Below are 21,677 nucleotides of genomic sequence, written 5' to 3' on the forward strand. Positions count from 1 at the left end.
TGGAATTTTCCGCAGCGGTTTTGAAAAATCCGCAGTGCAAAACCGCTGCGGTTTTTACTGCGGATTTATCGCGGTTTTTACTGCGCTTTTCCGCTGCGGGTTTTCACCTGCAATTTCATATTGGAGCAGGTGAAAAACCGCTGCGGATTCCGCACAAAGAATTGACATGCTGCGGAAAATAAACCACTGCGTTTCCGCGCCTTTTTTTGCCGCAGCATGTGCACTGCGGATTTCATTTCCCATAGCTTTACATGGTACTGTAAATGCATGGGAAACTGCTGCGGATCCGCAGCAAAATCCGCAGCGTGTGCACATACCCTTATTGTAATCCTGCCTGTGATGATAATGAGACTGCTGGCAAGGAACACTATAGACCACTTGTTTGAGGAGTGAAATAAAAATTACATTTAATGTAAAACTTGATTTACACAACAGACCATTTTCCAATGACATTCTGTATCTAAGGCCTCTGCGTAATGACTGAGTACAGTGGGAAATTCTAGGCTTTATATGAAGTTTCTTCTTAAGAGTAATGACTCCGTACAGGTTTCAGACTATCATCTCATGAAGCATTTTTCTGCTCAGCCATTTTCATCACCTCCATCCCATTATGCAATGGGTCATCTCAGCGTCTTCCTAAGCAGCAGCTATTGTGAATGGGAAGAAAAACTGCAGGATGTGCACTAAAATGATACAGAGGAGGTAGAGCGCGCCTTGTGTATAATCCGGGGCAACATTCCTAGGAAATAAAACATTTATTTACCAAGGTCGATTTCATCTTTTCCTGTTTATTTAAGGAAGAAAATCCTTTGACGGAATAAAAATGTGATTTCTCTGGGATGCCGAGCACCATTAGAGATCGTGCTGCAGATAACTGGTTTATAAATGGCGAGATGTTATCTAGTATTCATAAGCATCACTATAATGAACATGTATTACCGCGGGCGCACAGTGTCTGCGCAGATGCGGGAGTCAGCAAATTCCATGAAATGGTATGAAAATGGGGTTAGAGTAATGTAAAGGCAGAGCCATATATCAGAGTAATGATATGTAAGGGGGTCTTCAGAGCGTGGGAAGGATTACATTGGTGAAAATTACAAATTTTTGTGCATTATAAGCCTCATCTCATTAAAAGTGCAACCTTAAATATATGTACACAGTGACTGCACCAGCAGAATAGTGAGTGCAGCTCTGGGGTATAATACAGGAGGTAACTCAGGATCAGTAATATAATGTATGTACACAGTGACTGCACCAGCAGAATAGTGAGTGCAGCTCTGGGGTATAATACAGGAGGTAACTCAGGATCAGTAATATAATGTATGTACACAGTGACTGCACCAGCAGAATAGCGAGTGCAGCTCTGGGGTATAATACAGGATGTAATTCGGATCAGTAATGTAATACATGTACACAGTGACCTAACTTGTTCATAGAATCCTAGAATGTTAGAGTTGGAAGGGACCTCCAGGGTCATCGTGTCCAACCCCCTGCTCAATGCAGGAGTCACTAAACCATCTCAGACAGATGTCTGTCCAGCCACTGTTTGAAGACTTCCATTAAAGGAGAACTCGCCACCTCTCGTGGCCGCCTGTTACACTCTTTTTCACACGTGCTGTTGCTTAGTTCTATTCCTCCCATTCTATAGATCTAATTTTTATTTTTCTTGCCCAGATGTAGAATCTTACATTTCTCCCTGTTAAATACCATTCTATTAGTCACTGCCCATGGTTCATACTTATCTAGCTCCTTCTGAATCCTTTCTCAGTCTTCTGTAATGTTAGCTTTCCTCTCTAGCTTTGCATCGTCTATAAATTTGATCAGTTTAGTTTCAGTTCCCTTATCTAGATCACTTATAAAAATGTTGAACACTGGGGCCAGGACAGAGCCTTGTGGTCCCCACTTGAAACACTCTTCCAATTGGATGTGCAACCATTTATTACCACTCTTTGAGTACGGTCACTGTGGATTATCTTTGTGATCAGCATTATTTAAAGGGACACTAAACCTCCATACATTTATATCTGTTTTGCTTTGTAGCTGAATGCAATGTGTTGATCACTATTCTTTGCTATTTTATGCAGGAAAGCAATAAATCTTTGTACCGTGTTAGGCAGTAGATAGCAAAATATTAAGATTTGAGAGTCCTCAGTGGTTGATACCTTTTTATGGCTAACTGCAAAGATGGTAACAAATTGCAAGCTTTCGAGACTACACAGGTCTCTTCATCAGGTATGGGCATAAGCATTCCACGCCTGATGAAGAGACCTGAGTAGTCTCGAAAGCTTGCAATTTGTTACCATCTTTGCAATTAGCCATTAAAAGGTATCAACCACTGAGGACTCTCAAATCTTAATATTTTGCTATTTTATGGTGACTGTAGTGTTGATTATGGCGTATTTGTGAAGGAGTCCAGAATCTTCCTGAGCCCCTCTATTCCCATGATCTGTACTCCTCATAAATGTCTATGGTTTTGACAGATTTCAGCGACGTCGTACATTATCGCAAGATCACGTGCCGCTGAAACAACTTTTGCTTTTGTGACCCTTGTCTTATTTAAATGTAGAAGCGAGTTGAGGTTGGGAGTCGCACGCAAAACATTCTGGGAAAAAAAGACAAAATAATGAAAGGACAGGAAGTGGTCAGGGGAAGCCAGTCATGTACACAAGCCGGGGTCAAAACACAGTCATCCAGAGAAACAATCCCTGGACCCCGGGAAAGTGCTCAACAAGCTGCAATCAGAAGAAGAAAGATGTCACTGATTGCTGAGAGGTGCAGCTGTCATCTACAAGAGGGAAGCGGGATTACAATGCCTCATATCTGAGATTTGGCAGGCAGCTAAGCAAACACTTGTGTCTCAGCTTCCTGACAGCAAGTACAAGTCCTTGTCATGTCCCGATACTGCTGATATGGAGACAGGAAAATAAGTATGTGGATTGTATAGTGTAACGGCAAAGAGGGGAACGATTATGTCATATTAGCAAACAGTTTGGGCTGAATCCTTACATTCCTTTCAGCATTGGCTTGTTACAGTATATATACCTACAGTCAGGGATCAAGTCCAGATTCTCAGTATTTATTTACATTGTTGCATTCCTGACCCAGATGGTTGAATTCTGGGACAGAGGTGTTTTTTTTTTTCTTGCAGTTTTTTCTGCATTAATTTTAGTATGAGCTTTCACAAGCCTCCACTGTAGGAAAGTTTACCCATGGGATGATGCTTCACATTTGAGATTATGGCATTTTTGGCGGTGTGCAGCAAGTGACTGACACCAAATATAGCCCTTATGGCTACAGAGCTTAAAGGGGTTGTCCGGCATTAGACTGCTTATGACTGCAGACTTGTGAATCCTCACATCGCACGCGCCGCAAGGATTCTTCTTTGTCTGTGCAGGGAGCATCGACATTCTGGGTTGGGCTATATATATATATATATATATTATCCCTTCACTGCACTTCCTTGCTGGCTATACTTGTAGGTTGATTTGTGCTAAGGAGTTCCAGCCCGTCTGTTATGAGATTTTCCCTGTTAGGCCGAGATCACACATACGCGAGATACGGCCGAATCTCGCAGGTGAAAACCAAGCTCTGGTGCCGGCACTCCGGAACGGAGCGTGTGGCTCCATGTATTGCTGTGCGGCTGCACGCTCCGCTCCGGAGTGTCGGCGCCAGAGCTGGGTTTTCACCTGCGAGACTCGGCCGTATCTCGCATATGTGTGATCCCGGCCTTAGGCAAACACTGTTTGTATTACTGCTAAGTATCTGTTGGTCTACATTTCCAGCACCTTTTCCTTTGACCACAGTTGGGGTTCTGGGAGGTTATTCTGGTTCTCCTTAGTTTTCCCTGTCTCCCGTTTTTATGAACATGCCTTAAGTTTCCTCACCCTGTATCTTAGTGTCCACATGCAGACCTTCCTATCCCCTTTGTAAGCAATGTGTAGCGGCCTCTCCTCTGGCTCCTCAGGAGGTACGACAAACCCCTCAACGGCCTTCTAGGGAGTCAGGTCTGAGGTGGTGTTTTAGGTGTGCGGCTAGGGATTGTCTAGTCTGTACAGGGACAGTAGGGTTTGGGTGCGGGTTCTCTCTGTAATAGGTCTTCTTTATTCTTGTCACCAGACTGTGAGTGTGTGCGGTATCCGTTTTTCTCATGTGCAACAAAAAATCCTAGGTTTCTTCTACCCAATAAACAGTAAAAAAAAAAAATGCACAGGATTCAGATGACATATGGACGGCGTCCAAGTATTATGCATTTTTACATGGTCCCATTGACTTGCATTTGCAAGTTTGATCTGCATAGCTCAAAAACGGACATATCTACACAAATAAAAACTCCATAGACTAATTAAAAATCACTGATAGGAAACATACGTGATTCACTGATGTCTAAGTGTGATCTTAAATCAGTAGTATGTGCTGAATGAATATATCATCATTCCCTATTTTTTGTATGAAGTTTTAGATTAATCGTATTTTTCTAACTTTTGGAGATTTTTTTTATGTTTAGTTTTTTGCTATAGTCAAAAAAAATCTGAAATTCTGTTTTGTGGGGATCACTTTTCAGCAGTCTCATTTTCATCACAGACAAGGACAGGTGATACCTATATCTAGATAACACAGGATCCACCATTCACAATAGATGTTACAGCTCACCTCCTCCTGTACAATGACTGATAATACCTCTATATACAGTAGATAACACAGGATCCACCATTCACAATAGGTGATGTCACAGCTCACCTCCTCCTCCTGTACAATGACTGATAACACCTCTATATACAGTAGATAACACAGGATCCACCATACACAATAGGTGATGTCACAGCTCACCTCCTCCTCCTGTATAATGACTGATAACACCTCTATATACAGTAGATAACACAGGATCCACCATTCACAGTAGGTGATGTCACAGCTCACCTCCTCCTCCTGTACAATGACTGATAACACCTCTATATACAGTAGATAACACAGGATCCACCATTCACAATAGGTGATGTCACAGCTCACCTCCTCCTCCTGTACAATGACTGATAACACCTCTATATACAGTAGATAACACCGGATCCACCATTCACAGTAGGTGATGTCACAGCTCACCTCCTCCTCCTCTTGTACAATCCAATGTCTGATAACAGATAACACCTCTATATGCAGTGGATAACACAGGATCCACCATTCACAATAGGTGATGTCACAGCTCACCTCCTCCTCCTGTACAATGACTGATAACACCTCTCTATATACAGTAGATAACACAGGATCCACCAAGCACAATAGCTGTTGTCACAGCTCACCTCCTCCTCCCTCCTCTCCTCCTCCTCCTCCTCTACAATTACTTCTGCTCATTCCACAGAGCATGCCCACAATACTCTCCCATAGAAGTCTTTGAGTAATCTCCAGATAGCGGAATCCTATGCTCCATGTGGCTGCTGTAAACCATATCTTTAGTGTTAGTAGAGGCTCGGGTAAGATGTACTGAAAATAGAATAAAAAAAGTCTTCAATCAGAATATGAAAACTGATTATAAAAATATATTTCAGTAGCTGCTTTTTATTGGGCATTTTAATATAGGCGATACCATCCCTTTACCACTCTGATGTGTCGGGTTCGGGGTGGCAGTCTGCCGCCACAGCAAGCCTTTGTATATAGGGCGGCAGAGCATGTCCTCAACCGCACCTCCCTTTCAGCTCGTTTTCACGACACTCTTGCACCAGAACGCTCCATCATTGGGGATCCCGTAGTTGGAATTCCCACCCAAAACTGTACTGAAGGTATTCGGAGGGATTTTGTAGATTGTGAGCCTTCGCGGGCAGGGCCCTCTCTCCTCCTGTACCAGTTGCGACTTATATTGTTCAAGATTATTGTACCTGTTTTTATAATGTATACCCCTCCTCACATGTAAAGCGCCATGGAATAAATGGCGCTATAATAATAAATAATAATTTTCACATTCTTAAAGGGGATCTGTCTGCAAATTTTTACATAAAGACGTTGCAGTTTTGGCTGAATAAGAACTTTTCTCTCAAGACAAAAGAAGCCATTTTTTGTAGATATCCGATGTGCCGCTCATAAGATTATTAGCCACACGCAAATCAGGCTGGAAGTGCGCTGGGGGCTGCTTCTTCCAAGTGCATTGCCACACCTCCGGTGCACATTCAGGTTGACTTTCTGCATGTGCCTTTTAATTACATTATGCATGACTGATACATCAGAAGTCTTGGTATAAATATATAAATGAAGAAGTATAAGGAAGACTGGTTACTTGAAGGAGTTTTTCACCCCTGAGTAAAAAGGAAACGTGCAACATTCTCTAAAAAAAAAAAAAAGCAACTATACTCCCCTTACCAATAATAATAATTTATAATAATAATTTTATTTCTATAGCGCCAACATATTCCACAGCGCTTTACAAATTATAGAGGGGACTTGTACAGACAATAGACATTACAGCATAACAGAAATCACAGTTCAAAACAGATACCAGGAGGAAAGAGGGCCCTGCTGCTCGCAAGCTTACAATCTATGAGGAAAAGGGGAGACACGAGAGGTGGATGGTAACAATTGCTTTAGTTATTTGGACCGGCCATAGTGTAAGGCTCGGGTGTTCATGTAAAGCTGCATGAACCAGTTAACTGCCTAAGTATGTAGCAGTACAGACACAGAGGGCTATTAACTGCATAAAGTGTATGAGAACATGATGAGAGGAACCTGATTATGGTTATTTTTTTTTTTTTTTAATTGGCCACACAGGGATTGTTAGGTTAATGCGTTAAGGCGGTAGGCCAATCTGAACAAATGCATTTTTAGGGCACACTTAAAACTGTGTGGATTGGGGATTAATCGTATTAACCTGGGTAGTACATTCCAAAGAATCGGCGCAGCGCGTGTAAAGTCTTGGAGACGGGAGTGGGAGGTTCTGATTATTGAGGATGCCAACCTGAGGTCATTAGCGGAGCGGAGGGCACGGGTAGGGTGGTAGACTGAGACCAGAGAGGAGATGTAGGGTGGTGCTGAGCCATGGAGTGCACCATGCCTGCCACCCCTGTAATGCTGCCCTTGTGCTCCTTGCTACTTCTTCATGATGGGCATGTGCTCGATGCAGTCAATCATTGTCTGCAGTGGTGAAAGGAGGGTTACAGCTGTGGACAGGGATTGTCTGCAGCAGTCACATCTGTACTGCTAGGGTAGGATGTACAGAGATTAACCTTATACCTGAAGTTAGACAATTTTGCAATTCCTCATGATTTTCATGAGAAATTATTTTGCTGAAGTCAGAATACCTTTTTAAGTCTAAAACTTCCAGTGGATAAATCTTGCCTTCCTTCCTCTCCCCTGAGAAGCCAGTCTCCGTCTGCGCCTCTGATATACATGGTGGTGAGGCCACGATTTTTGGATATTTTTGTGCTCTAGGTACAGGAAGTGTCGAGGCTTTGATGACCTATTTTTTATTTTTTTTTAATGTTTATGAAACCTTCTCTTCACTTGAAAATATTTACACAGCTGCAGGGTCGGTCCAGATAGCAGATCAGCCCGGTCACCCGGCCAGCGCTCACATACAATGTTTCATTAGTTGCTTTATGCTTCTAAGAACTCGAAATGTAGCAAGCATTCCTTACATAATGAGTAACCGTCTTCATCAGATTACTTTTGTTTTTCTTCTGTGTGTCTAGTTGCAAAAGTAAAGGGTTGGGCCAAAAAGTTACATTTTGCAATATTGTAATAAGAGATAAAGGTGGATCTGAAATAATATGTAAATATATCCTGTACACTACAAAAGCATTGGGACACCTGCACAATGCGGCTAAAGGAACTGGTATAAAATCCCATGTTAAATTCATTATCATTAATATGGCGTCGCCCTCTGCAGATATAACTGCTCCGCTCATTTGGGAAGGAGTTCTACAAGATTTTGGACGCGTTTGTGGGAATTTTTGCCCCTTCATCCAGAAGAGCATTTGTGAATTTTTACTGGCGTCTTTGACTGTTTTTTTTTATGTCAGCAATTGGCCATTAGTTAATAGGTGAATGTAAACCCAGCTACGAGCTTTATTTATTGATTCATTTTACCATTTTGGTGCCTGCCCTTCTTTATTGCAGCATGCTCTTGTTTTGCTGTCATTTCAGGCTTTTCTGTAGGAAAATAAATTTTATGCAATAGAAAATGCATGTCTAAATTAAATAATAATAATTAAAAAAAAAAACACAATGGAAAGAGCATGTAAAAAAAATCCAAGAAATGAATGCATAAAAAAACGCTGCTTAAATCCATGTTCCAGGAATAATTCAAGTTACTTAAATTAACATTATGCATTTTGTTACCTGACAAGTGATCGATTATTCCATAATTTTATATGTAGTTTTTCCTGAATATAACAGTTGATCCTCACATTATTTCAGCACGGTTTGTTTCCAGAGCTGGACTTGTATGTTTCTAGAGAGAATAGTTCACTCTGCTGTATGGTGAAGTCATATACTTGTACAGATGGTAGACAGGGCCATACACAGCAACAGGGCCCAACAGTAAAATAGCGTGTCCAAATGTCAACACTGGAGGTTAGGACACAAAAACCGCTAGAGAGCTGGGGAGCATCAGCAGAGTTCATGTAATTCTAAGCTGTTGGTAAAAAATTTCAAAGGCTGAACAACCCTATTAAACCTACTGAACTCATTGGGATATGTGTGTATTGAGATCCCCCTAGTGTTGGTTGTATAAATCTAAATGTTGTGAGCTTCCCCTAGTGGTGACTGTATAAATCTGTTGTTCGTTCCCCTTAGTGGTGGCTATAGAAATCTGAATATAGTGAGCTCCGCCTAGTGGTCGCTGTATAAATCTGTATGTAGTGAGCTCCCTCTAGTGGTGGCTGCATAAATCTGTGTGTAGTGCGCTCCATCTAGTGGTGGTTATATAAATCTGTATGTAGTGAGCTCCCCTAGTGGTGATTGTATAAATCTGTATATAGTGAGCTTTCCCTAGTGGTGACTGTATAAATCTGTATGTAGTGAGCTCCCCCTAGTGATGACTGTATAAAGCTGTATGTAGTGAGCTCCTTCTAGTGGTGGCTGTATAAATCTGTATGTTATTTCCATTTGATGATGATGGATTTAATGGTGCTCCAGGGGATCATCAGAGATTGGGATATTTTTTTTATAACCCAACCCTGACTTGTCCTTCTCAACAACTTTGTACCTGAGTTGTTTGGAGAGCTCCTTGGTCTTCATGGTGTTGTTTGGAGATATCCTTGGTCTTCATGGTCTTGTTTGGAGATCTCCTTGGTCTTCATGGTGTTTTTTGAAGATATTCTTGGTCTTCATGGTGTTGTTTGGAGATCTCCTTGGTCTTCATGATGTTGTTTGGAGATCTCCTTGGTCTTCATGGTGTTGTTTGGAGATCTCCTTGGTCTTCATGGTGTTGTTTGGAGATATCCTTGGTCTTCATGGTCTTGTTTGGAGATCTCCTTGGTCTTCATGATGCTGTTTGGAGATATCCTTGGTCTTCATGGTGCTGTTTGGAGATCTCCTTGGTCTTCATGGTGCTGTTTGGAGATATCCTTGGTCTTCATGGTGTTGTTTGGAGATCTCCTTGGTCTTCATGGTGTTGTTTGGAGATATCCTTGGTCTTCATGGTGTTGTTTGGAGATCTCCTTGGTCTTCATGGTGCTGTTTGGTTAGTGATACCTCTTTTTACTAGTTTTGCAGCCTCTATGGCTAAAGTGTATATACTGACAGATATGTGACACTTAGATCGCACACAGGGGGACGTCCTGTCAGTAAGCATGGGACTTATGAAGGTAATTGCTTGCACCAGAATTTTTTAGAGGTTACATAGCCAAAGGGGTGAATACGCGGGGGCGGGGGGGGGGGGGGGAGGCCAGAGCGTGCATACCTTCAAAAGCCACTGTATGAACACTGTCAGGATTCCTCTCTATAGGGGCGGTCACATGACCATATTCATGTCCACTTTTCTCAATAGAACATTTGTGGGTGAGAATCTAGTCTCCGCACATCCCCAATCTGTCAGCTATCTGCCGTCATCTACAGTTCAGAGACTGAAGCCTGGAAAACTCCTTCAATTAAAAGACAGTATGCAGTGAGCTCCCTCTAGTGGCGACTATAAGCAGCCAGCAAGATTTCAATCTGTTTATCTGGGAGAATTAGGAATTATGTATCAGAAAATATAAAAACTGTAAATATTTGTTAAAAGCTTTCCATAATCAAGACAAATATTTAACCAATTTAGATAATAAAAACACAAAAATGCTCTTCAAGGGTTGACATGTACTTTAAGGCCAGTGCTACATATCATCCATAAATGACACCGTTTTGGCGTTATTCTTCCGTTCTGATCTGCAGCTATCTGTATCGTTGGTGTGACACAAAAGCGAGTCACTTCCCAATATTTAACTACAGAAAAACAAGAACTTGACATGCAACCAAGTCCCATGAAAATGTGGCAAAAATACATGTACATAGCATGAAGCTCTGTGCTCTCATTGTGCCGCCATATGGCGCCATGTTGTAGAGTCTCACATTTTGCTTTTTCAGATTTTTCTTTACTGTAGGATTATTATAGGATCTGAAAAAGTGTTTACTATGAAATGAGAGGAATGCTTGCCATATTGCGGCGGTTTAAAATGGGGAAAAAAGTGTGATACAATTAATTTTATTTATTTTTTTCATGCAAGTGACATTCTATTCTCCAGGCAATTTTGTGCCCATCATAACCAGAAAATATTCTGTGTGACATCCCAGAAATTGAATTGCGTCCCTGCCGGCTGTGATTCCTGTCGCTTGCAGCCTGTATTTATTTCCGGCATTCTGGAAGAATACAAGTCGCGATGACAATGAAGCCTTGGAGGAAATAAGATGCTATTAATACTGGTGTTTTATCCTCAATGTTATTTCTGTATTTTGATGCGAAGAAAAAGTAAAGGGTCCAGATAAACCGGATCTGAGAACGTTAAGATAATCATACGCTATTATTAGATGTTACTTCTGAGATGCCAACGTCCCCTGGCACTGACGGCTGCATTCTCATCGCTTGACGTTCGCAGGATCTCTTTGAAGCTGACTGCCATGACACCTGATTAACCAAGGTCCAGCTGTCAAAGTCGCGTGTCCGCTCATCCATTTCCACCAGCAGAAGCTTCCTGTCTGCTATGAGATTATTTTTGGGGGGTGATCGTTCCTTATTATCCACCATTTTCAATTAAAAAAAAAAAAAACCTTAACCAATACCGAGCTCTTAAAGGAATAGCTGATTTTTCGGAAATAAAAAGTATTCTTTGCACAAAAAAAGTTAAGATCTCCACTCCCTGTCAGTGAACGAGAACCTCAATCAGAGGAAGATCCCAAGATCGCACAAAGTGCCCAACATTTCTGCAAGATGCCTTGTCACTATGTCATGCTGGATGTGACAAGGCTGCCATTCACTGGCTGCAAGCAGAGATACATTTAATGACAATGAAAGGATGTACATAGTTTATGGTATTCAGAAAGTCTTTTTTTCTGTTACCTTAAAGGGAATCTGTCATGTTGCGTGAACAGTGGTGTTTCAGAGTAAACACATGTTGCATCGCTGGCTGGGATGTTCACATGTCCAGTAGTGGTCAGTTAGAACGGATCCAGCAGCAATCCATTGGCAAGAAAAGTTACACAGATGCAACTTTATAGTCCCTTTTTAAAATAACTGATCTCTGATCGATAGGTTTTTTAACATTAAAGTCTATGAAAAGTGGATCCTTTAATCAGCCATGTGTTTTTTCTTTCCTTTGGATAGGAACCATTTTTTTGCTTACTGGATACCGTAAGCAAAAATCTGGTCAGTTACTGGATCCAGTAAGCAAAAAACTGATGGGTGGCTTATACACTTTTTTGACAAAGTTGTTAAGTACGTTACATTGTTTTTTTACTTGTGTCGCAATAGTGTATTCTGGAATTGCAGTCTGCTGATGCCTTCTGTTAGTATGTAGCCTATGTCTGTATATTGCCCTTAGCATACATGTACCTGCACATTGATTTTAGACTAAAGAACTGCTGGCCTTGTCCATATATATTACGATATAGTATAGGGCCCATTACACTGTATGGAGCATTATATGGGACCATGATGCTGTATGGAGCAATATATGTGGCCATTATACTGTATGGAGGACTATGTGGTGCCCATAATACTGTATGGAGGACAATGTGGTACCCATAATACTCTATGGAGGACTATATGGGGCCCATAATACGGTATGGAGGACTAAGTGGTGCCTATAATACTGTATGGAGGACTATGTGGTGCTCCGAATACTATATAGACAACTATGTGGTGCCCACAATACTATATGGAGTGCTATGAGGTGCCCATAATACTATGTGGAGGGCTATGTAGTGCCTATAATACTATATGTAGGGCTATATAGTGCCTATAATGCTATATGGAGGGCTATGTAGTGCCTATAATACTATATGGAAGGCTATGTGATATCCATAATACTGTATGGAGGACTATGTGGTGCTCAGAATACTATATGGAGGACTATGTGGTGCCCATAATGCTATATGGAGGGCTATGTGGTGCCCATAATACTATATGGATTACTATGTGGTGCCCACAATACTATATGGAGGGTTATGTGGTAGCCATAATACTGTATAGAGGACTATGTGGTGCCCATAATACTGTATGGAGGACTGTACTGTTGGGTTTCTGAGCTATTGTAGAATTTACGATATCACTCATGTAATGTAAGAAGTGAGTGACTTCTTTGACATTGTACTATACTTATATTTCTTATCTGTGCATCGTGATATGCAATAAAGGGGCCACTGAGAGTCTCTCACCCGGAGCCCACGAAAACCTGGAGACGGCTCTGGATTTGTGCAATTTCTTTCTGTGGAGGGATGAACCTTTTTGCTCGTTTGCAATTGACTTGTAAGATAAATGTTTTCGTCCACACAAATTGCTCCATTCACAGGGTCACGGCTAATGAATTGTGCGGCCACGGATTTGGCACTAATTAGCCGACATCCTTATTGAACTTTTTTGACCCTTATCAGCAGCAGTTGGATGTCTGACTGCTAAGTATGGGTTGTCAGTAATGCGCAATTTTGCATTTGTGTTTTTAGAGAAAAGCCGTTGTCTGACGCCTACAGGGTGAGAGAAAAAGGAATCGAACACAACTTTCTTACCGAAACCGTGAAAGGATTTCTCCGCTCGTATCTTAATGTGATGCATTAAGCAAAGTTCTGAAACTTTCTAATGTATTCTCCGTTTCAATTCTGCTGTTGCTTTATGTAATAGGACCATCTACTAGTGGCGTTCAGAGACCATGTTTCTGATTATACTATGAACGTTTTGTTACAATGTGTCAATTCTCATGTCTGAAATCCAATACAAAAAAAATATATCTAGATGTATACTTTGTTACAAAGCCGTGAGCTGTAAGTGTGCGCCCAGCTTCAGAATGGCATGAAAGCCTCTGTTAAAGAATTTTCATGCAACTTAGGCTACTTTCACACATCAGGTTTTTTTGTATCAGGCACAATCCGTGAAAAACTGATGCGACAAATCTTTTTTTTTTTTTACAGATCCGGCTAGCATATCTAGATTATTGGATAAAATTTTTTTGGCGCATTCTCAGTTTAAAAAACGGAAACCAGCGCCGGAATCGGTCATTTTCCGGATCTGGCACCTTCCGGCTCCCATAGGCTTCCATTCTAGCAAACAGCCGGAAGTGCCGGATCCGGCGCTTCCGGCTTTTTCGCCAGAGACAAAAAAACGTTGCTATGGATGTTTTTTCCAGAAACCGGAAACGGCAGATTTGCCGGATCCGGCGAAAACTGGACAAAACAGTGTCATCCGGCGCATTCCGGCACTAATGCAAGTCTATGGGAAAAAAACTGGATCCGGCGGCAATGTTGCCGCCGGATCCGTTTTTTTTTTTATTTAGCTGGATTTAGCCTGACAGCGAAAACCTGATGTATGAAAGTAGCCTTAAAGGAGTTGTGTCAAGATTCACTTGGGGTCCGAGCACTAGTTCCTTCATTGTCCCCGAAAATTCCCCAGTAAGAAATTATGCAGACCTCCATTTATTATCTATGGGACTGTGAAAGATAGCCAATCATTGTGTATGTGTGTATCATTGTGCCCAGAGACCCTCTCTCTGGAACGCCGGGGTCCCAACAGTCAGAACTCTAGCAATCAATGATTTCGATGTCGTTGATTGGGGATGGATAGTTTGTGTAACTCTAGGAAAAAACTTTTATTATGCTTTGTTCACAAGTTGCGTTTTTGCAGCTTTTTTTTTGCTGCTTTTTTCATGCAAACTAAAAGCTGCTTTTTACAGTCTCAGCAAAAGCTGTGAGATTTCAGAAATCTTCTGCACTCGGTTGTGTTTTTTTTTTTTTTTCTGAAACTATTAGGTAAAATAGGTTACTTGCATTTTTTCAAAAATTCTCAGTGTCAAAAACTCAGTGGAAACTTAGCCTTAGGGTTAATTTTTTTTAAAAACCTTTTGCTAAATTCTTTCATGCCAAGCCCAACATTAAGCAGCTTGATAAGATATGAGAAGTTTAGAGAGAAGGGATTGTCCGGCCATTCACCATACTGGAAACTCATTACATCAATTTCCTGTGTGGAAGCGAAAGAGTTCAGAATGAGCAAATATTCCCAGTGAGGCCGCAGTTATTTCTGGAATTGCAGCATAAAACCCCTCTTCTGCACAGAGCTGGTTTACACCTCCTTTGTGCATGTACATGCTGGAATCAATGGCTGGTGTTCTGTACATTTCCGTTTTAATTGACAACCATAAATCCTGTTTTTTACGAGGCTTTACAATGGTCCCTTTAAATAATTCTTAAAGGGAAAGTTTGCAAAATTTGTTTTGTTTGTAATTATTCATGAAAGAGGCAAAGATAAGACCTGATGATGATGATGCAGTTGGATAGGAGTACCGCTCTTGTAGTGTGTGTCCTTGCTATCAACAATTGTCCCTACCGTTCAAAGTGCCGGAGAAAGTTTGGTGAAGGTCATTGAGCGCGGATTCCAACTCGTATTAATACCCCAAAATGGACCCCATTATATAGTAAGTCATCAGGGCACCACCAGTTGTTTACCCCTCTGCAGACTCGATCTCTAATCTTCAGTTGTCTCTGAGCTACCGGGAGGAGAATAGCTGCTATGATGTGTCCCTTCACTCAGATATCAGGATTCCTTCTCTGTGTCCATGTAGCATATGTGCCGAAACATCAGCATTAATAACATTATACAGTAGTACTGAGCAGTGTACCTGTGAATCCTGCTCACTCTGCTCCTCCTCGTCTCTCCATAGACTTCTATATGCCTCTGTAATCTGACCCCTCATTGAGCTATCTATATTATATGTGGAGAAGGAAACAGATTTTTCTGCTAAAAAATATTACAAGTTTTTTTATATTCTCCTGTACCAGTGATTTATTAAAGATTTATGGAAACGACAATTTAAAGAAATTAACAGTGCCGTTCTCATCAACCGACCAGACACAGATTGCATTATTTTGGAGGCTCGGAGCTACCAGAAGGTATTTGATCTTGTCGCCTCCAAATTATCAAAAAAAAGACAATTCCATGCAAGTATATAACTAAAGCACCAGACGCCTGCATTCATCTGTGCGCGAAACATAAAGACTCCATTTATAACGTTCCTGTAAGAAAATAGTGTAAGTATTCTGCTATGGTGTTTGGAGAGGCACCCACGGGAGAGCTTTCTGAATATTTGCAGATCTGGGCACTTTTTCCACCCTCTTTTGTCCGTTTTAGGCCTTCATATCTCTGCGGTGCTTTGTGCAGCCGGGCACAGGTAACCACATGGCACATCCTTTAATATAATCTGAGCGCTTTTCTCGTCAGTCAGGAATAAAAAGACGCTACATTCTTAAATAAATGCCATTACCCCAAGAAGGCAGCAAAAAAAAAAAGATGCAAGCCCAAGTGCATTTACTTTAAACTTTATTGTAACATGATTGCAGCATTTTGTTCCAAAAATTCACTAAAAAAAGGATGAAAACGTGCAAAATTGCATCTTCGCAGAAGAAGAGGACAGGAGCTCTAGTGCCACGTTTTGGAAGTAGCAGATGGTTCTGGGTCCTGAGACTCCCAGCGATCTCTTAAATCACAGAGAGGAAGTGATCCACTTATGCCATTGAGCCCCTCTGAACACACTCAGCCTGATGCCATATGATAAAGGGGAACTATACTTTCAACAAACGTCATAAATCAGTCATACAGGCGACTAAAAGAAACGTTGTAATATATCTTACCATAGAAATCTGCTTCTTTAGCCACTCATGAGCCATTTCTTCCCCACCCACCATCTCCATAACTCATCATCCACACTGGAAAAAAACCCAGCTCAATTCTACTGGAGACAGGACAGACTGCCAGCACCACAGTGAGGTGTCAGGTTGCACAACTCATTATACTCTGGAGAGGAGGAATGAGGAGCAGAGTGAGGAAGCAAGCAAAGGGAGACATATGAAGAACGTGCTGAGCTTTCTATCAAGTATTTTTCCTCCGCAAAGGCTGGATTCACATCTACACTGATCAGTACTGCACACCCCTCCTCCTTGTCTTTATTTAGATAGGTTTGTGACTGTTAAAGAAATCCTGCAGGCAAAGGAAGAGGAATAACAGACTGTGGAACGATATGGAAGATGAAATGTATCTTCCTGGTTTATTATTACTTATTGAAAGGGTTTTCCAAGTCACTCCCATACCAGTACCTCTACTCTCCTCACTTCTCAGCCCTGTGTGTCCTGTCATTGTCCTGATATAATCACTGGCACATGACCGCTGCTGATGATCGTCTGCAGCTTTTACAATTCTATCTGAGCAGAAGGACAAGGAGAACCACTTTAAATCCAGTGCGGTGACCATATAAAGGGAATATTGTCAAACAATTTTAGTACTGAAGCTACTGGTTTGGATATAACAATAAAAATGAGACCTGTCTTGTAGTAATGCGATGTGGCAGGGCCAAGATATCAAGCGGTGAAGCCGCAGGCGAATTAACATGGAAGTGCATCGGGGGCGGGTCAATGCACTTCCAGGCTAATTTGCATGTGGCTTCAAAGCTTGATATCTCAGCGCTGCCACATCGGATTACTACAAGACAGGTCTCATTTTTATTGTTGTACTATGACCTATACTGAGATACCGCTAGTAAAATTGCAGGTTGCTTTTTGAATTATGTTAAGTAATTAAGAACAAAATGACTGAGAATGGTACAAAGATAGAGAGAACCATGCCCGCAAGGGTCTCACAGGCCACAGAATCCTTTTTCTGAAGAAACGGATCATTTTTACCTCTTATTATCCCAGACATTATGCAGCCGCACACCCCTCCTCCCCCTCCCATCACTAAAAGCATCATCTCTTACCTACTCTTCCATCTTTAAAGCCCCTTCTAACAACAGCAAAAAAAATATCATTATATCCACAGTTTAGAATTCCATTCCACATTTCGTTATGTTTTTTGAAGATAAAATACAGCTCGCAGCCATTCAGGGTCTGCAGTCTGTTACTTTGAAGGCTTTAACTAAGAAGATGAATAATATACTGCGCATACTAATGTTTCGGGAGGTTCCTCTGAGCCAGGCATGCAGTCTCTTGTGATCCTTCCATGTCTGTACAGTGTTCTCTTATAAATACATTGTGACTGGATCTGTAGTTAATTATTACACAGACCGAGTCTTTTTTGATTTTTTTTTTTTTGTTTTGTTTTGTTCTTCGTCTCCAAAAGTTTCCAAACTTTTTCCCCCTAGTCCTGACAGTCACCAAAGTTTTCGTCTCTACTAAAATATAGAAAATAGCAGTTGCTACACTATATCTCGCATCCTGTTTGCTCCAAAAAAAAAAACCCCATATTTTTATTATTTGCTCTGCTGTCAAGGTCATTGGTCACCTGACAGCCTGTTAATAGGGAGAACACACGCTCCGTCCGCTGGTAACAGACCTGCAATGGGAGCTGAGAAGGAAACATCAAACTTCTGGGCAGGTAGGAGAACCTCAATGTCACCACCAAGGAATGTCATTTTTCCAGGAAATGTGATTGCTTCCTTCCCCATTGGGGATTTCTTTCTTTTTTTTCTTTTTTTTTCCTCTCCCATTCTCCATTCTAACTGCAATGCAGAAGAAAACGACAGCCTCCGGCTTTCAGAGGTGGCGATGGTGTTAATGAGCAGTTGTTAATGTGTTTTCTTTTTTTCTTCCTCTCTCCTCTCGGTCTCGTTTTAGACTGGATCATGTATTAGTTAATGCACGGGACGAGTAATTGCATCTCATTTCTGCTGTCGCTCGTTAAATCTCTTTTTATGTGTGAACCGTTATGTAAGATATGCAAATTTTTTTAATGATCCCAGTTATGGAACGGAGATAAAGCAGGTGATATTCTACCCCGGAGAATCATCTTTTTTGCTTTTTTATTTTTGCTTCATATTATCTGTGAAATCCTGAGAGTAAAATCAGGAGCTGTAGTCATGTCTGCAGCATGCACTGTAGCTACGGGGGCTTCTGACGACATATCCAGTAGCTTTGGTGTCTGCCTTGCTTGGTGTAAAGAGACCAACTGGCATCGGACTGTGAAATTATTCCTGCAGCCTTCATCCGCCGTGATGAATTTTGCAAGGAAATCGGTGTGACATATACAGTGTTAGAGGGGGGCAGATAATTTCTAGAAATAACACCGCCAACATATGTACTGCAGCTAGAACAATCTGTTCCGTCAGTGCGGTTTTATTTTTGATCTATATAGTGATTTTTTTTTCTCCTTTTTCAAGTAAATAAACACCTGGTGAGAAAAAGACGTGTTATTTGTAGGTTAGCGGAGGCGGAATAAAGAAGGGAGCAGGATAGCTGAATGGAAGTGATTGCATTGATTTTGTGTACCGAGTTTGCCGCTTTGTCTCCTCTGCAGTTTTGTGCTAAGTCTCTGAGCCCAGGCACCAGGTGGTTTAGTTAAAATGCCATGTTTGACATTTTCTTTTTGTTTTTTTCTTTTCTAGGTTGTAACCCATTTTTTTCTATGTGGATGAAGCTTGCTAGTTAACCCCAGGAGCAACAATGGAGAAAACTAATGGTATGCATGTCTAAAAATAATCTGTCTAAAAATTATATGTGAAGTGTTAGATATTAAATGCATGGAGCGGGGTGGAAACTGCTAATTGAAGGAATCAGGTTCTACGCTGGGGGTATATAACAAAGAGTTAAGGGCCCATTTACACTGGCAGATAATCGGCAATGAGTACTTCCAGAACACTCATCTCTTGATTGTCTGCCTGTTTTAGAAAGGTCGATAATCACCCGATGAATGAGTAAAATGCTGGTTCTTTCTTTAAAAAAAACATCACTCGGCAGCACATTCACTTGTGTAAAGCGACATGTGCTGCCAATGACATAATGTTCTCTGGACACAGAATGATTGTATTGACGATCGTTCTGAGCACATGGAAGTACGGTTGGCCTATCTAAAATGGCTAGACTGCTGTCCAGATTCTATGTATGTGGTGGCTTAAAGGTACCGTCACACTAAATGATATCGCTAGCAATCCGTGACGTTGCAGCGTCCTGGATAGCGATATCGTTGTGTTTGACACGCAGCAGCGATCTGGATCCTGCTGTGATATCGCTGGTCGTTGATTAAAGTTCAGAACTTTATTTGGTCGTCAGACCGGCGTGTATCGTTGTGTTTGACAGCAAAAGCAACGATGCCAGCGATGTTTTACAATGGTAACCAGGGTAAATATCGGGTTACTAAGCGCAGGGCCGCGCTTAGTAACCCGATGTTTACCCTGGTTACCAGTGTAAAATGTAAAAAAACAAACACTACATACTCACCCTCTTATGTCTGTCACACGTCCCTCGCCGTCCGCTTCCTGCACTGACTGAGCGCCGGCCGTAAGTGAAAGTACAGCACAGCGGTGACGTCACCGCTCTGCTGTTAAGGCCGGCACTCAGTCAGTGCAGGAAGCGGAAGCCGGGGGACGCGAAGGTGAGTATGTACTGTTTGTTTTTTTACATTTTACACTGGTAACCAGGGAAAACATTGGGTTACTAAGCACGGCCCTGCGCTTAGCAACCCGATGTTTACCCTGGTTACCCAGGGACCTCGGCATCGTTGGTCGCTGGAGAGCGGTCTGTGTGACAGCTCTCCAGCGACCAAACAGCGACGCTGCAGCGATCGGCATCGTTGTCTGTATCGCTGCAGCGTCGCTTAAGGTACCGTCACACTAAGCGACGCTGCAGCGATAGCGACAGCGATGCCGATCGCTGCAGCGTCGCTGTTTGGTCGCTGGAGAGCTGTCACACAGACCGCTCTCCAGCGACCAACGATGCCGAGGTCCCCGGGTAACCAGGGTAAACATCGGGTTGCTAAGCGCAGGGCCGCGCTTAGTAACCCGATGTTTACCCTGGTTACCAGCGTAAAATGTAAAAAAAACAAACAGTACATACTTACATGCGTCCCCCGGCGTCCGCTTCCTGCAATGACTGAGCGCCGGCAGTAGCAGGGCACAGCGGTGACGTGTGCTTTCACTTTCACTTTACTGCGCTCAGTCAGTGTGGGAAGCGGACGCCGGGGGACGCATGTAAGTATGTACTGTTTGTTTTTTTTACATTTTACGCTGGTAACCAGGGTAAACATCGGGTTACTAAGCGCGGCCCTGCGCTTAGTAACCCGATGCTTACCCTGGTTACCAGTGTAAAATATCGCTGGTATCATTGCTTTTGCTGTCAAACACGGCGATACACGGCGACCTAGCGACCAAATAAAGTTCAGACCTTCTAGCAGCGACCAGCAATTTCACAGCGGGATCCAGATCGCTGCTGCGTGTCAAATACAGCGATATCGCTACCTAGGACGCTGCAACGTCACAGATCGCTGGCTATATCGCTGCGACGTTGCTTAGTGTGACGGTACCTTTAGTGTGAAGGTACCTTAACAGCTGAGGTCTGCTAAATAAATCCTTAGATTAGATTAGTAAATGTGATAAGCCTGCAGAAAATAAAGTTGTTTTTAGAGCATGTTTAGAACTGAAAATTCCAGGAATGAAACTGATTTGTCTGGGATAGCGCATTCCAGAGAAATGGTGCAGCACAAGGAAAGTGTTGGGAGATGGTAATACTGGGTTCGGATTAAGGCGGATGTTAATCTTAAATGGCCACACACATGCAATAGTTAACTGCCAAGCGCTTATTCATTCATCCGCTATCTCTTATGAGTTGCCCATAGGAATGAATGTTTGGCTTAACTGAATGTTCATGTGTTTTCAAAGGGAGAGGGGAGAAAGTGCTTGTCAAATGGCTCGTTCAGCACCTTAGCTCCTGAACAACAAAAGGGTCTGGTGTTAAAGTTTAAACAGCCCAACTGTTATTATCTGTTGGGGGAGAATCCGGAAGGCCCCATGCACTGTAGACTGTCTGATTCGGCCATCTTTAGTCTAATGTGTATGGGGCCATAAAGATCATTAGCAGAATGGAGAGGTAGAGTAGGTTGGTAGACAGAGATGAGGAGGAGAGGTAGGGCGGTGCAGCACTGTGGAGAGAATGGGTAGAATGGTATACAGAGATGAGGGAGGTGGAGGGAGGTGCAGTACTGTACAGAAAACCAGTACGGTGGCAGACAGAAATGAGGAGGTGTAGAGTGGTGCAACGTTATG

The 21,677-nt window shown here is 42.1% G+C and overlaps 1 protein-coding gene across 3 annotated transcripts in view; it reads left to right on the top strand.

The window, feature by feature from the left end:
- The window catches only part of KANK4 (KN motif and ankyrin repeat domains 4), a 140,352-nt gene that overhangs the window by 47,115 nt on the left and 71,560 nt on the right, over positions 1-21,677 (top strand). For all 3 annotated transcript variants that reach the window (XM_077275947.1, XM_077275948.1, XM_077275949.1), the window contains one exon: positions 19,026-19,099. In XM_077275947.1, coding sequence (XP_077132062.1) covers positions 19,084-19,099 — 16 coding nt within the window. In that variant the 5' untranslated portion in view covers positions 19,026-19,083. The remainder of the gene's footprint in view (positions 1-19,025; positions 19,100-21,677) is intronic.

Source organism: Ranitomeya variabilis, chromosome 8, assembly GCF_051348905.1.
Source record: "Ranitomeya variabilis isolate aRanVar5 chromosome 8, aRanVar5.hap1, whole genome shotgun sequence".
Taxonomy (NCBI): domain Eukaryota; kingdom Metazoa; phylum Chordata; class Amphibia; order Anura; family Dendrobatidae; genus Ranitomeya; species Ranitomeya variabilis.